This window comes from Artibeus jamaicensis, unplaced genomic scaffold (genome assembly GCF_021234435.1).
Source record: "Artibeus jamaicensis isolate MK-2021 breed Jamaican fruit bat unplaced genomic scaffold, CSHL_Jam_final contig_387, whole genome shotgun sequence".
Taxonomy (NCBI): Eukaryota; Metazoa; Chordata; class Mammalia; order Chiroptera; family Phyllostomidae; genus Artibeus; species Artibeus jamaicensis.
Window position 1 is genome coordinate 6,509,634 of NW_026521812.1, and position 15,461 is coordinate 6,525,094.

Consider the following 15,461-nt stretch of genomic DNA (forward strand, 5'->3'; position numbering starts at 1 on the left):
TTAATTTCTAATCTACTTTTCCCACTTTGTTCAGTCTAAAAGTTACTGAATGAATATACATCATGAGCTAGATATTATTTAGACAGTGGTGGGATTTAGAAGAGATACAATTTAATCCTTGCCTAGGGGCACTCAGAGTTGAGTCGACAAGACAGATATGTAAGCTAATAATGGCAATACTAAGAAAGCATGCAGAACTGGAAATGCACAACGCACAGAAATAGCATAGAAGAGGGAGAAATGAGGCTTCCAAGAAAGTGAGTATGGAGAAGGCCTTTGGGGAAAGCTCCACAGAAACTGAGGATTTTGAAAGGTGATGAGACATTCATTGGAGGAAATAGGGCAGGAGAGAATAAGGACACTCACAGCAAAGCAAACAGCAAGTGCAGATGTGAAACAGCACAGGAGATTCTGTTTGGAGTAAGTATTTTTGGAAGGTGAGAGATAGAGGCAGAGGAAATGGAGTTGCTGGAAAGGGTGAGAGATGCCGATAGAGAGGTAGAGAAGCTCCGTGCGGTGCCCGTGAGCAGGGCAGCGCTGACTGTATATGAGGTTTGCCTGGGGACTCCAGCAAAAGGTATCAGGGCCCTAGGCCAGTTGCCTCTCAAACTCTAATGTACGTAAAAGGCACCTAGAAATTTTGTTAAAGTATTTACTAGGGCAGGGGTGATGCCTGAGAATCAGCATTTCTAACAAGTCCTGACAACACTGTTCTAGGACTACTTTTTGAGTAGCAAGACTTTAGACCAGTAAGAATTTGTGGGAGTGTGCTATAGACTGAATCATCCACGCCACTCAACGGTTACACTGTTAGAAAACTGGAAGATTAGTACGCCTATAGCAATTGGAAAAAGGGTGAGTTTTGCATGATGAATTACAAAAGGCAAAACATCCAGTGTGGTCAAGTATTGAATATGAAGTTTCAGCTCTCCTATACAGTAGGTCCTTAAACTATGAGACTTTCAGTTTTGGAGTTAAATTTCCACATTGGCTTCGACCTAATCCCAGCAATCATTCGGTGCCTGGAAAGGTATTTGATTCATCACAGATATAGTGACTGCCAAAGAGGTGAAAAAAGGAGAGAGCTTATCATAAAAAGAGAGGAGAGTGGTTTTTCTCCTCTTTTCTTAGTTCCCCATGTTTCATTATATCTTGTGCATTCTTACAAAATATGACCTAAAATTCTAAAGGAACCTGGTTTTTCAAAACTCATCTGAATTTTGTTAGGGCTGCTAAGGGTGCTGTGGTTGTGCCAGATAGTTAGTCTACTTAGTCTAATTTAGAAAATCGTTCTGTTTTCTGTCTTCTGCTTTGCCTGTATTCCTTCACTTTCATTCCAATCAATCCTATTAGCGAAGTGGATCAAAAACTGCTTAGTGCCTCTGGGTAACTGTTACTTGGAAATTTCACTATAGATTCTCCTTTTTACATACTTAATGATCAGTCACCAACTTAAAAGTTTTAAAGTGGTTCTTATAAACAGCCTTATTGAAGTATAATTTATATAATGTAAAATTCACCCATTTGAAGGGCATAGCTCAGTTGATTTTAGAAAATCTGTGTGGTTGTGCATGCATGGTCACAATCCATTTTGGAACCTTCTCCTCTCCCCCAAATTTCCCTCATACCCTTTTGCAATTTATCTTCCCTCCCACCCCCAGTCCCAGGCAACCAATGATCTGCCTTCTGTAGCTACAATTTTCTGTAGTGGTTGGTAGAAACTTCATCTGAATAAAACCAAAGTATCTGGTACTTATTTATAATGTACAAACCAAATTTACCTTTAAAATAACCATGACCAACTAAGTTAAGTGGATCTTGTATTTCATTATACCCAGCAGCAGAATACATTAGTAAGAACATTTTCTTGATCCGGTGCTAAGACTTACTATATGCCTCACTTGCTTTGCTGAATTCAACTTACTCTCCCAATGTTTAATACCTTGTTCAGTTTTGAACTATGGATTGTATGTAATTTCTTGTATGTGGATTAATATTCCTCCAAACTTCAGGCTTTATTCTAAAGTCTATATTATTATGACATATTTTCCCCAGAACTACAAGTATTTATATGTCCAAAGGAAAAGAAAACAGAGCTATCTAATGAGCCTTCAAACATTTGCAGATGGAAAAATGGATCGATGACGTCTCAGGAAAGTGTTTCATATCAGAAGCTCCCAGGATGTGGAAAATGAATAATCTGCGTATACTTGAAAGAGAATCTCACTCTGTGTTTTTGTTTAACAGAAGGAATGTGAAACATGTTCTAGCAGGGAATAGAGCATTACATTGGACTGAGTCCTATGTTTTACCAGAGTTCCCCTATGACGTCAGATGCATGTTGGCCGAGCGCAAGTGTCCTGATCACAGTGTGAGGATAAGGATCATCGAGTTGCTCCAGGCCGACCTGACCAAGTACCTGAGAGGCTCGCTGTGAGTAATGACAGGGCAGGCTTGTGGCTACGGAAGAGGGTCTCTTTTCAGGGTAAAATAGAATTCATCTGGAACCAACCCTTTTCAGATTTTAGATGACGTGTTGGTAGTAAGTCCAATGTTGCCCAGCATTCGAGTGTCTACCTCGTTACGTGGACAGATTTGGAGAAAGGGGTGTGATTTAGACTCATGGTGAGGGAAGGGATTGCGCGGCTGGAAATGAAAATGTCTTCCCGTTGCACTGGGCAGGTACCCCACCACCCAGCAGTACAACGACGTGGTCAGCGCCCTGCTGCAGGCCCACCCTTTCCTGGACGAGGACGGCTGTGGCTTTGTGAGTGACCGTTTTGTTTATTTAAAAATAACAGCCTCGCACTGTCCAGTACTCTTATGTCTCACCCACTTAGTCTCTCTCTTGCTCATGCGCTCTCTCCTCTTTTTGATACTTCCTCTGTCTTCGTGTTCCTTTATCTTTTTTAAAATGACGTTGTTTTTGAGGGATGGTACAAGTGATTCTCTCGTGTACCCCCTGCCCCGACACAGGCCCAGCTGCCCCCATTATCAGCGCCCCCATCAGAGTGGTGCATTTGTTACAGTTGACGAATCTACAACATTATCACCCAAAGGCCACACCACTTTAGCATTCAATCTTGGTGATGTACATTTTATGGGTTTGGATAAATGTATGATGACGTGTATCTATTATTAACTGTCCTGTTACACAGAATATTTTCACTTCCCTAGAAATCCTCTGTGCCCCACCTAATCATCCCTCCCCTGACTTCTTCCTTTGGTTTCTTTGTGTTTCTCTCTCATCGTATTTCTTTGCTGGTTCAAGCTGTTTGGAAGTTCATGTGTAACAATGAGTCTAGGCAGGATCTTTAAGAGATGTGACACATCAAAAGAGAGGGGTGTGACTGCACCTATGTAGGTGACAGTCAGTAAAGTGCTTTTGCCTACTGAGTAGACCCAGCAGAGAAGCTGTCTGGCTGTGAGGCCTGGCCCCACAGCCTCGCCTGCCCCCCCCCCCCCCCCACGTACCCGCCATCCTCAGAAACAGACCTGGAGATGTTCCGGGGCAACAGTTTCCAACGATTCTGCCTGCGCATTAGGATCCCCAGAAATTCTGATTGATCTGATCTGCAGAAGGAACCCCAGCATTTTTAAAACTTCTCCACGTGATTCTCCTGTGCAACTAGGGCTGAGAACTGCTTGCTGCTCTGGAAGTTTCAGCACAAACTTTGCGTCTGGGACCTGCTTGTCTTTTGGTGTAAAAACCTGGGATCTTCGATGTGAATACACTTAACACAGCTGAGTTGAAGTCTTCAAAACTCAGTGTTTAATGACAGTGGAACTCTGGTCTGCCCTCCGTCTGTGGGTTTCACATCTCCGGATTTAACCAACTGTGGATGAAAAATATTGGTCAAAAGAAAAAAAATCCCATAAAGCTCCAAAAGGCAGAACTTGAAAAGCTAAGCACTGAGTACTCTGCTGAGTCCACCCAGTGAAGGGATGTGGCGGCGTAGCCCTGTGGGGGCCAATGTGCAGATATAGATCATATGCCAATACTGTGCCATTTTATGTAAGGGCCTTCAGCATGCATGGATTTTAATGAGGAGGTGGTCCCAGAACCAATCCCTACAGATAATGGGGGATGACTGTAAATGACTTAAGGAACAATAATAGGGAGCTAACTACAACCATGCATACATAAAAAATACACTCTCCTTCCTTATATCTCTATATGCTGTACATATATATATATGTAGTTATATCCAAATAAGATAGATTATCTTCTGGTACCTTATCATTGCAGATGTCTGAGAAAAATCTTTTGTGCTCTGCTTTCTTGAAGACATAGAGTAGTCATTTGTGGTTGGGCTTCCCTAAGCACTGTAGGATATTTAGCAGCGTCGCTGGCACTCACTAGGAATGAGTAGTGCCCCAAAGCACATGTGGTAACAACCAGCCGTGTCACTGAACGTGGCGCAATGCATCCTGGGAGAGGACAACGTTGCTGATGATTAGGAATCACTGATCTAGATTCACTAGGTATTGATGTTGTGCCACATTTATTTTCCCTCTTTCATATTTATTTGTTCATTTGTTTTGGCTGAGCATTTGAAAAAAGTTGCAGAGATCATTCCTAAACACTTTGACATATATCTTGCTTTAAAAGCTAATCAAGGTTCATGCATTGCATGTGGTAACAATGTTTGTTTAACTTTTTGTGGTTTAGGACAGCCTGGTGTTTTCTGCCCAGGTACCTGAGTAGAGAACTCACAGTGCCAGGCATGTAGCAACTGGCTGAGTACTCATGTGGACAACTGCAGTTGATTGGTCTTTTTCTGTTCCTATCAGACAGTTAGTGAGGAGAGAAGGGAGAGGCCAGGAAGAAATTGGCAATTTTTAAATGTTCCAGTGTTGATTGCTCGGTTATATCCCACCAGCCCAACAGGTTTAGAAGATACTCAGAGCTACAGGAAACATGAGCAAAAAAAATGTATTTGCACTATTTCATATTTCAGGGCTAAGAAAAATATAAGCATTTGTTATTTCTGTGCTGTTGTACAGCAATGATGGTGGGGTCCAGACCCATGGCCTGTGGGAGGTGACAAAGCATCTCCGACTCACATATCCCCGGGCACTGAGTCAGGGCTGAAGCTGCCCCCAACCTCAGCCTACGGCACACCTCAGCAGAGCTGCAGATGCTTTTATGGACAGCACTGTAGTTACAAATATCTTCCACAAGTAGCTGCTTATTTGAGTCTTCCAGAACCCATGCATTTGATGGGACTGATCTTTTTGCTCCAATTTACAGTTGAAGAAACTAAGGCTGACAGTTCACTTGGCTACCATGTACCAGAGCTAGACCTTGGGTCTTTCCAAAGTCTTCCCTAAGTCCCAGTGCTTTCTGAAGAGCAGAAAAGCAGGGAACCAGGAGAGACAAAACCCATGTGCCAGATAATGGACTAATATGACCGCAGGAGCATTGCTCTTTTCCTGTGAGTGAATAGCACTCAGAAAATGTGGCTAAGGTCAACCGGTGACTTACCACCCTCTCCAGTGGACAAGACTAGGAGGCAAAATATGGGCTTGTCTGTCTGCAAAGGCTCCCCTTTTTCCCCTGCACCTACTCTTGTGCTTATTCAAGCACGTGGGGAAGAGGAGGGGCTGAGAAGCAGCCTTAAGGCCTGGGCTTTAGGAAGTGTCAGACCGCTTCCAACACAGTGTTAGTTACCAGCCAAAGTCAGGACTCACGGTCCTGCTTCTAGTGTGTTGCTTCAACACCTGGGTCCTTCTACTGCACAGAAGACTGACACAAGGTGTCAATATTCATAGTTTTCAAGATGCATCAAGCATTGTGCTGGATGTAGTGAGCCAAGCAGACAGGAGCCTATCTCCCTGTGCTTATAGCCCATTGGAAGGAAGGAAAGAGAAAAAAGAGGGAGGGAAGGAGGAAGGGAAGGTGAAAAGAACCAGAAGAAAAGGGACAGAAACAGAATCACATAGGTGAAGGTAAATTATCAGTGTGATAAGTGTTGACAAGATGAGAGCTGATAACCAAGTGAAATGGGTGGTTAAGGAGGCCGGAAGGCGGCAATGACTGAGCTCAGAGCTGCAGACAGAAGGCGAGTTAACTAGATATCAGTGTTGGCGACAGGTGGGGGAGACATAGCTTTGTGTTTGAAGAAGTAGATGCTCCACAAACATTTGGGGAGGGAATGGCAATAGTGTTCACCAAAGTGAATTTCAGGGGATGACAGAAAAATCTTATGGATTGATATAGTTAATACATTTTCTATAAATGCATCAATCCATATATGCATACACTATTATCATTTTTTCCCCAGAAATGTGGAGTACAGGGATTCCCAAGGCCTGGCTAAGTATCCAAAGACACCCAACACAGTAATTTGAAAGAGTACGTGCACCCATATGTTCACTGCAGTGTTATTTACAATAGCCAGGCTATGGAAGCAACTCAGTGCCCTTCAGTAAAATGAGTGGATAAAAAAAGCTGTGGTGCATATATATAACAGAATATTAGTTGGCCATGGATAATAAAGAACAAAATCTTGCCATGATGGACCTAGAGGGTTTTATGCTGAGTGAAATAAGTCAGTCAGAGAAAGACAAACAATACAGTAGTTACAAAATAGTTATGGGGATAGAAAGTACAGCATAGGGAATAGTCACCGAGATTGTAATAACTATGCGTGGTGCCGGATGACTACCACACAGGTATCGGGGGAGCACTGTGTACAGTATGCCATCTAACCCCTGGGCTGTACATCTGAAACTGATACAAAATAATGGTGAATGGAAACTGTAATTGAAAAAAGAAGTTTTTTAAAAAGTGGAGCATGTTGTGAAGACAGCAGAGTGAGGTGAAAATTATCTAATTTTAGGATTTAGAGAGTCTAAAATCAATAGCCAGTCTATTTACTCAATAGCTATATGGCATTGGAAAAGTATTTTTATTTCTCTGTTTTCTTGTTAGTGATTTAGGGATTGCACTTCCTGTAGCAGTTATCACAAGGTTGTTGTGAGGGTAGATGCCAGGAGGGAGTTATTGCTTTTATTACTGTGATTTGGAAAGATCTGAAGCTCAGTGGTGACAAATAAAACCCTTATTGTTTATATACCATTATTTCAATCCCCTTGAAGATTAACTGTCCTGTTTGGTTATTTTACACAGTTTCTATGGAAACGAGCCCTCAAAGATCGCTTTAAATATGTTCGAAGACCCATAGAAGATGATGAACAAGTGATGAGAAATAAGTGTAAATTTGGACACCGAAGAGGCCAGAAAAGGAAATCTCTTGCTGATACAAGATTTAATGAAATTAAAATTGTCCAGATAAAAGTAAGATTGGATCTGTAATTGTTGTGACAACTTATTGATTTGGTTCATTTGTTCAGGGATAATGGGTAAAGACATTTAAAATAATTTAAACAAAATAAGATATTCTTTTTGATGTGGTCAGAAAGCAAGAAGATCAATGTTTTGCATGGTAGATAATGCAAATGCCAATATTTCCAAAAAAGGGCTTTCAAAACCAGTTCTGAATAGTGTCTGTTATCGAACATCTCATGCTTATTCTTTTACAACTTTCAAAAAACCTAGAAAAACCTTTGTGTTCAGGGTTCTTGAATATCTACCTGTCACCTTAAAATTTACCTTATGTTCTCACTGTTAAAAACATTTTTCATAGTCATAATGTAGGGTCAGGTAACCTGCAGTTTTAAGGTGTCAGGGGGAAGGCAAGCCACATGCATGGATACAAAACTGCCCAACTCCCATTCTTTGCCGAGAGGGGTCCCACACCAGCCAAGGTGACCTTGAAGATTGTCAGTCACCACCTGTGGTGACTGTGAGGAATGTCAGGTGAGGACCCAGCCAGGCCTGGAGTCTGCTCCCTCAGCAGCAGGCTTGCTGTGCCTAATGTCCATGTGGTTCCTAGTGATCTGAGATCCTGTAAATATTCTTTACCTACCTCATAGCACCCAGATGCCCTCAGAAACAAAAATGTCCTTTGCTAATAAAGTAGATTGATCTCATTGGGGAGGGCGTCCAAACTACCAAGTGCGGAGCTACATCTCATGTTCCCCCAAACCTATCTCCAACCCAAATACGTAAATCCTAACTCTTCACCACAAACACGTTTATGTTAGTAAAGGTACTTGGTGTAAGTATTCTATTTCTTTCTTCAGCTGATATATTTGTTATTAATAGAGCAACATACTGAGTCATTTCCATTTTATTAATACTATTTATAAGCTCTGGGGATAGTATATTTAAAGCAATATTTTGTGAATCATGCATCCAGTATCTACATAAAGAAAAACTTTGCCCTGACTGGCGTGGCTCAGTTGGTCCCACAGAGCAAAAGGTCAACGGTGGGATTGCTGTTCAGGGCACGTGCCTGGATTGTGGATTTCTCTCTGTCCCTTCCCATCTCTAAAAGCAATAAAAAAACTGTCCTCTGGTGAGCATAAGACAAAAAAAGTTAAAAATATACTACTTTGTAGCTTTCACATCTTTATAAGGGCTGGCTTGAGCGGCAGGAACGGTGCAGGCAGGCAGTCCAGTGCAGGGGCTTTTCCGTAAAGTGCGGTTTGTGTGCGAGGCCCCTGTACAGAACCCCTGCTAGGTTCTGCTTTTCCATTTTGGCCCAGTGAGCCACCAGGAGCCCTTCTTCCTAGGTGCCTTCCCCCTGGCCTTCTCAGGGTTCACAAAATTAAGGAACATACCATGAAGGTGGGAGAGAGCAAGGTGGGAAACGGCTTACAAAATAGTTGAGATTACGTGCTCTCCGGAGGGTGGTCCACTTCAGAAGGAGGGCTCTGGGAAGGGAGCATTTCGAGGTGTGATGACCTGGATGCACAGAAAGGCTGGACAGGGCTTGCTTAAGGCAAAGAGAAGCCCTTCTGAGAAGTCGTGAGAAGTCGTAGGCCAGGGGCAGGACGCCGTGACCTGCCCAGTTAGGAAATTTGTGATCAGATTACCCTGTGAAGTTACTTTTCATAAAACCCCCTTTTTGTTCACAGGACAGATATAATTAGATTCTTGAAACAGTAGACTTAACTGACTAATTTCCTAAGTTACTGACCACATTATTCAGCTTAAATGATGAAGACACTGTTTTTAAATGTTTGTAGGAATTAAATGAAACTTCCTGGCAGTGTAGTGAAATTATACTTTAAACTATAGGGTTTTTTTTTTTTGTAAAAAACCTCAGGTGTTAATTAAACTTGAGTGAATCACTCTTCACCTGGTACATTACGGTCATTGCACTGTGGCCTTTCTCTGGTTCTGTTGATTCCTTTTTTTTTCTTTTTAATATATTTTACTGATTATTCCATTTCCCCCTCTTCATTCCCCTCCACCCTGCACACCCCCTCCCCAACCATTTGCCCCTTTAGTTTATGTCCATGTGTCACAAGTTCTTTAGAGTCTATATTTCCCATACTATTCTTGCCCTCCCCCCTGTCTATTTTCTACCTACTGTCTATGCTACTTATTCTCTGTATCTTCTCCCCCTTCTCCTCCTTCCCCTCCCCTGTTGCCTACAAAGAAGCTCCCATCATACTGTCAGCTGATTTCTCAAAAGAGACCTTATAGGCAAGAAGGGGCTGGAAAGAAGTATTCCAAGTCATGAAATGCAAGGACCTGCATCCAAGATTGCTCTATCCGGCAAAGCTTTCATTTAGAATGGAAGGGCAGATAAAGTGCTTCTCAGATAAGATCAAATTTGAGGAGTTCATCATCACCAAGCCCTTATTATATGAAATGTTAAAGGGACTTATCTAAGAAAAAGAAGATAAAAAAGATGAACAGTGAAAGGACAGCAAACTCACAGTTATTAACAACCACACCTAAAACAAAAGCAAACTAAGAAGACAGCTAGATCAGGAGCAGAACCATAGAAATGTTCATTCCTTTTTGTCCCCATTCCAATCTGCCTTCCCCACCTCAGCCTTTGGCACTCATTCTAGTGTCTTTCATATGTATCTTTTTGTTTGTGTTTCAAACAAACAAAAGTGTTTCAGAATGTGTATTGTCACTTTGGGTTTGCATATATTTGACTTAATGTAAATGGTATTCTCTATCTCACTCCTGTTTCACTTTTCGCTTAAGTTCTTTACGACTCACTGATGGTCCTCTGTGTATTCCTTGTCCCTGATTGTACCGGTTATTAAGTATGCCTGGACTCAAGCCTTTGTTGTCCCCACAAGGAATTGCAGTGCAGAGCAACCCCATCACGCCCATCTGGTTATGGATCCATCCATGTGTTATCTCTTTGGGCAGAGGGCAGGCATGTGGTTAGTTTGACCAATTACTCTCCCAAAGACTTTGTTAGGCCCACTCCCACGGTAGTGCGTATCCCTGTGCTTTCTTTTTTTAGCTCACATGGTATCTAGTACGATAATGGTAGGATTTAATAAATGCTTATAAGGTATCTCAAAGTCCTTCAAATGTTTGCCAAATAAGTAAACCAACTAACTTCCAGGTGTTCAATTACTAACACTGTGTCTACAATGCATTTCTCTCTTAAAACATTTTCTTTTCCTACTTATTTGGTATAGGACCTTTACATAATGTCTTTAAAGTAGACTTTTAATAATATTAGAATTATTACATTCTCATGAAGCAGTTTTTGTGTGCTAGCTTTCTTTGGATTAGAAATAAAGTGCAACTGAAAGTTATGCAAACAACTGCTTACACTGCTTACATAATCAAAGGATAAGAATATCTCCCAAGGTCCTTTGATTTCTTTTATGGCAGTTACTCTTTGTTTCTTACCTCACCCGACACATAATGATTTATTGTCCAAATACTAATTTTTATAGCCTTTTCCACAGATGTTGTTCTTATGGTGAAACACTGAACAAGGCAACAAAAGGTGAAGAAAAATGTTGACAGTGAAGTGCATTTTGAATGCAATGCAGTTATTGCCATCGGCAGGTGGTGGATTTACCAATACTATGAAGTTGCATGGCTCAGCTGTGCACTTGGGAGCATGGGGCAGAGTTGCAACAGTTTCTCTGCCCACTGACCGAGACACATCACTAAAAGCTAAGCAAAGAAACATTTCCAGTGCCAAAGTCAATACAACGACAATGGAATTGAAAATGAGATCGTTGGACTTTGGTATGGGGAAAACCACAGCATCTAATGGAGCACTGTGCTTTAGAATATAATACAGACCACATGTGTAATTTAAAATTTTCTAGTAACTGTATATTTTTTAAAGTATATTTTATTGATTGTGATATTATAGTGGTCCCAATTTTCCCCCTTTGTCCCCCCTCTACCTGGTACTCCCATTCCTTCCAACAGTCTCCCTCCTTAGTTCATGTCCATGGGTCATACATATAAGTCCTTTTGCTACTCCATTACCTATACTGTACTTAACAAACACCCATGTTTATTTTGTACCTACCAATCTGTGCTTCTTAATTCCTGCAGCTTTCCCCTCATTACTCCCTTACCCCTCCCATCTGATAACCTTCCAAATGATCTCCATATCTATGGTTCTGTTCCTATTCTGCACATTTGCTTAGTTTGCTATTTGAATTAAGTTATTTATTGTTGTGAATTTATTGCCATTTTAATATTAATCATTTTGATCTTCCTCTTTCCTTTTCTTGTATAATTCCCCTTAGCATTTCATATAGTAATGGCGTAGTGATAATGAACTCTTTTAGTTTTACCTTGTCTGGGAGGCACTTTATCTGTTCTTCAATTCTAAATGATAGCTTTGTAGGATAGAGTAACCTAGGTTGTAGATCCTTGCTTTTCATCACTTTGAATACTTCTCGCCAGTCCCTTCTAGCCTGCAAAGTTTCTTTTGAAAAATCAGCTGATGGTCTTATGGAAACTCCTTTGTAGGCAACTGTCTGTTTTTCTATTGTTGCTTTTAAGATTTTCTTTATCTTTAACCTTTGGGATTTTAATTATGATGTGTCTTCCTGTGATTCTCTTTGCCTGTTTTGTTTGAGACTCTCTGTGCTTCCTGGACTTATATGTTGATTTCCTTCACCAAATTAGGGAAGATTTCTTTCATTATTTCTTCAAGTAAGTTTTCAATTTCTTGCTCTTCTTCTCCTTCTAGCATCCCTATGATTTGGATGTTGGCACATTTGTAGATGTCCCAGAGTCTTCTTACACTATCCTCTTTTTTTTTGAGTTCTTGTTTCTTCTTGCTGTTCTGATTGAATGCTTTTTTCTTCTTTGTGTTTGAAATAATTGATTTGGTTCTCAGCTTCATCCTCTCCACTGTTGGTTCCTTATAGATTTTTCTTATTTCACTTAATGCAACCTTCATTTCTGCCTGAGTCTTTTTTGAAGGAAATTATGGCAATGAGTTCCTGGGGTATCCTGATAACCAGTGTTTTGAACTATGCATCAGATAGGTTGCTTATCTCCATGTTATTTAGTTCTTTTTCTGGAGTTTTGTTCTGTTCTTTCATTTTGGCCCCATTTCTTTGTCTTCTAATTTTTGGCAGCCTCCTTTTGTTTGTTTCTGTGTATTAGGTAGAGCTGCTTTGACTCCTTGTCTTAGTGCACCTGTTAGGTGCACTCCTGTTAGGTTGTAGGGGGCAGAGCCTTGGGTTATTGCCAGGGTGGGGCAACTTGTGTCACTGTTCTGTTGCTCTGTGTTGGGGAGGGCTCACAGAGGGGACAGTGCCGCTGCCTGGCTTCTGGAGTTTTGCTGGAGAGGAAGCTGTCTTTCCACTAGGACTTCACTTTTTCCCCATATGCTGCTAGTGCCCTTCCAACTGTTGCTCTGGTGCTGAACTTTAGAGGGGGTGGGTCTGCTTGAGTATTAAGTTTGTTGCAGGTCCTTTAATAGGATGCAGTTTCTTCCACTACCCCAACCCCCACTGTTTTTTACTGCCAGAAGTTATGGGGACTTATCTTCCTGGTGTTGGGACCCCGGGCTGGGTGGTCTGGATTAGGCCTGGGGTCCCTCACTCTTGAGATATCCCCCCTGTTGTTTATCCACCAAACACAGATGTGGGGTTGCCAGTTCCTGTCTCCACACCTCTCTGTGCCTCTCATGCCTCCGCTTCTCTCCACACCTGTGTGCGTCTCCACCCTTCCTACCTGTCTAGATGAATGGGGCTTCTTTAAATCTTTCATTGTTGGACTTCCACACGGCTCAATTTTCTAATAATTCTAGGTAAAATTGTTTTTTGGAGCGTAGCTGTATTTTTTGCTCTAGTTGTGTGGGGAGATGAGATGTGTTTCCCAATGCCTCCATCTTGACCAGAATTCTGTCTGTAGCTATATTTTAAAAAGCAAAAAGAATCTTAGCTATAGGACCATTACGTAGTGTCTTTAGAGTAGATTTTAAAACTCTACTTATAAGAATTATTAAAATTTTATAACAAGACAAACTTTTCAAACTTATTCAGATTGCAGGATATAGAGCAAATTATATTTAATAAAAGTCAAGGTGAGATATTATTTATTTATGGGGGGCATGTTATAACTGTACATTTTAAACCATGCTTGTCCTACTACTTCAAAAACAGTCTTAATTTTCTGTTAAAAGCTAACAGAAAGCTAACACTGTCCTCCTTATTTCTGTCCCAGTTGTTAGCTTAGACGTTATGAGAGCTGAGCTCTCTGCTCTTCCACCCAGCACTCTAGTAGCTGTCAGTCGCCGTGGTGTTGGAGTAGGCAACGCATTCTGTGTTGCTCACTAGCACTGGTACGATAAAAAAAAAAAAAGGCATGGCACTCAGTGGATTGAGCACGGGCCTGCGAACCAGACAATCGCGGTTCGATTCCCAGTCAGGGCACATGCCAGGGTTGCAGGCAGGTTCCCTGCAGGCCAGTTCCCAGCAGGGGACACACGAAAGGCAACCATACATTGATGTTTCTCTCCCTCTCTCCTTCCCTTCCCCTCTAAAGATAAATAAATAAAATCTTAAAAAAAAAAAAAAGGCATGGCAAACGCTCCTTTTCCTGTTTGTTTAAATCTAACTCAAGTTAATGTTCTGGATAATTTATACTGATTCCTTTTGAGTTACGAAGCCTGCCAGTGACTCCTGCACTTCCCATCAGTGTATCCATTCATTGCCATTCTTGGCTGGAAGTGATCTGTTTCTTGTTTCATGCCTCTTTTCCTTGATGACTTCTCCAGCGTGTTGCCCAACTGTCTCTGCCTAGTGAGACAGACACCCAGCAGCTGCCTCTGCTGCAGCTGCTATAGTGTAAGGTTTAGACATTGCTCATTCACTAGTTTGCTCATTAGAACAAGGCCATTCATTTCCTCAGAGAAGTGGGGAGGGGCTACACCAAGACAGGGACCAGCCCCCCCGATTATTCAGTGCTGGGGAAAGTCACGTCCTCCCCTTTGAGAATTTCAGTTTGCTTATCAGTAAAGTAAGAGGTATCAATCAGATCATTTCTAAGTTCCTTCCAGCTCTCGTGATCCATACATTGATCTAAAAAATAACAATTTTAAAGTCTGATATAGCCAGTGATTCCTTTTAATAAGGAAGGTCACTTCAGTATATAACCCACTGGCATTACGTGAATCTGACCAGGTAGAAGCTTCCTAGGAACTCCACTTTCTGTGATATTTCATGACTCGGGTGAGGATTTAGGGGAAGCAATGTGTCATGTGTCTAGTAGTCCATAAATGTCAATATCGGCAATTATAGAACCTCTGCTATACTGCAGTAAAAGGAAAGTTGTTTATATATTCAATAATTATGTGGAATCTAGTGAACAAACTGAACTAACAAGGAACATGGGGACAGACTCATAGATGGAGAGCAGATGACAGCTGGCAGGGGGGAGGTGAGGGGATGAAGGGATTGAGCAAAAACATAAAAGGACTCATGGACATGACAACCGAGTGACGATGGCTGGGGAAGGGGTATGAGGGGACTAAATGGTAATGGAAAAATACAATAAAGATTCAGTTTAAAAACATTTTCCTTTACTTTTTAAAATTTTAAATTTTTTCTTTAAAAATGTATCACTACGTACATTTGAGACTGATAAAAGAATGTACATAGCATATGTATAATTCATGAGACAAAATGAACACTGTGAGCTCAACATTCAGATTTAGAGAACAGGCCCATACTTGTGTGTGTGTGTGTGTGTGTGTGTGTGTATTCCACCCCTCTCCATGCCGGCCTTTCCAACAGTACTGCCCTCCACTTGGAATTTGTTTATCATGCATCTGTTTTTTAAATACATGGTCTTATTCCATATGCATGATTCCTTTGCATAAATTTGGAGCACTCTGTTTTGAAAAGTTAGTAGAATTCATCTATAAAACCCTCAGATCTTTGCATTTCTTTGTGGAAAGACTAAGTTAATGTAAGGTTATAGGAACATCTTTTTGGTCTTGTTAAGTTACATTTTTCTAGGACTTTGTTCACTTGGTCTGAGTCTTGTTAGTCATCCTGTGTTCATAGATAGTGAGTTTACCTCTTGCAGCTAGCTCTCCTAAAGCGCTTGTGAAGAAGGCCTTGATGAAGGAGCACTGTAG

The 15,461-nt window shown here is 41.3% G+C and overlaps 1 protein-coding gene across 3 annotated transcripts in view; it reads left to right on the forward strand.

Moving 5' to 3' along the window:
• Nucleotides 1-15,461, forward strand: part of SAMD3 (sterile alpha motif domain containing 3) — a 31,520-nt gene that overhangs the window by 10,640 nt on the left and 5,419 nt on the right. For all 3 annotated transcript variants that reach the window (XM_037147914.2, XM_037147912.2, XM_037147913.2), the window contains exons 5-7: nt 2,248-2,433; nt 2,683-2,767; nt 7,136-7,303. In XM_037147914.2, the coding sequence (XP_037003809.2) occupies nt 2,248-2,433; nt 2,683-2,767; nt 7,136-7,303 (439 nt within the window). The remainder of the gene's footprint in view (nt 1-2,247; nt 2,434-2,682; nt 2,768-7,135; nt 7,304-15,461) is intronic.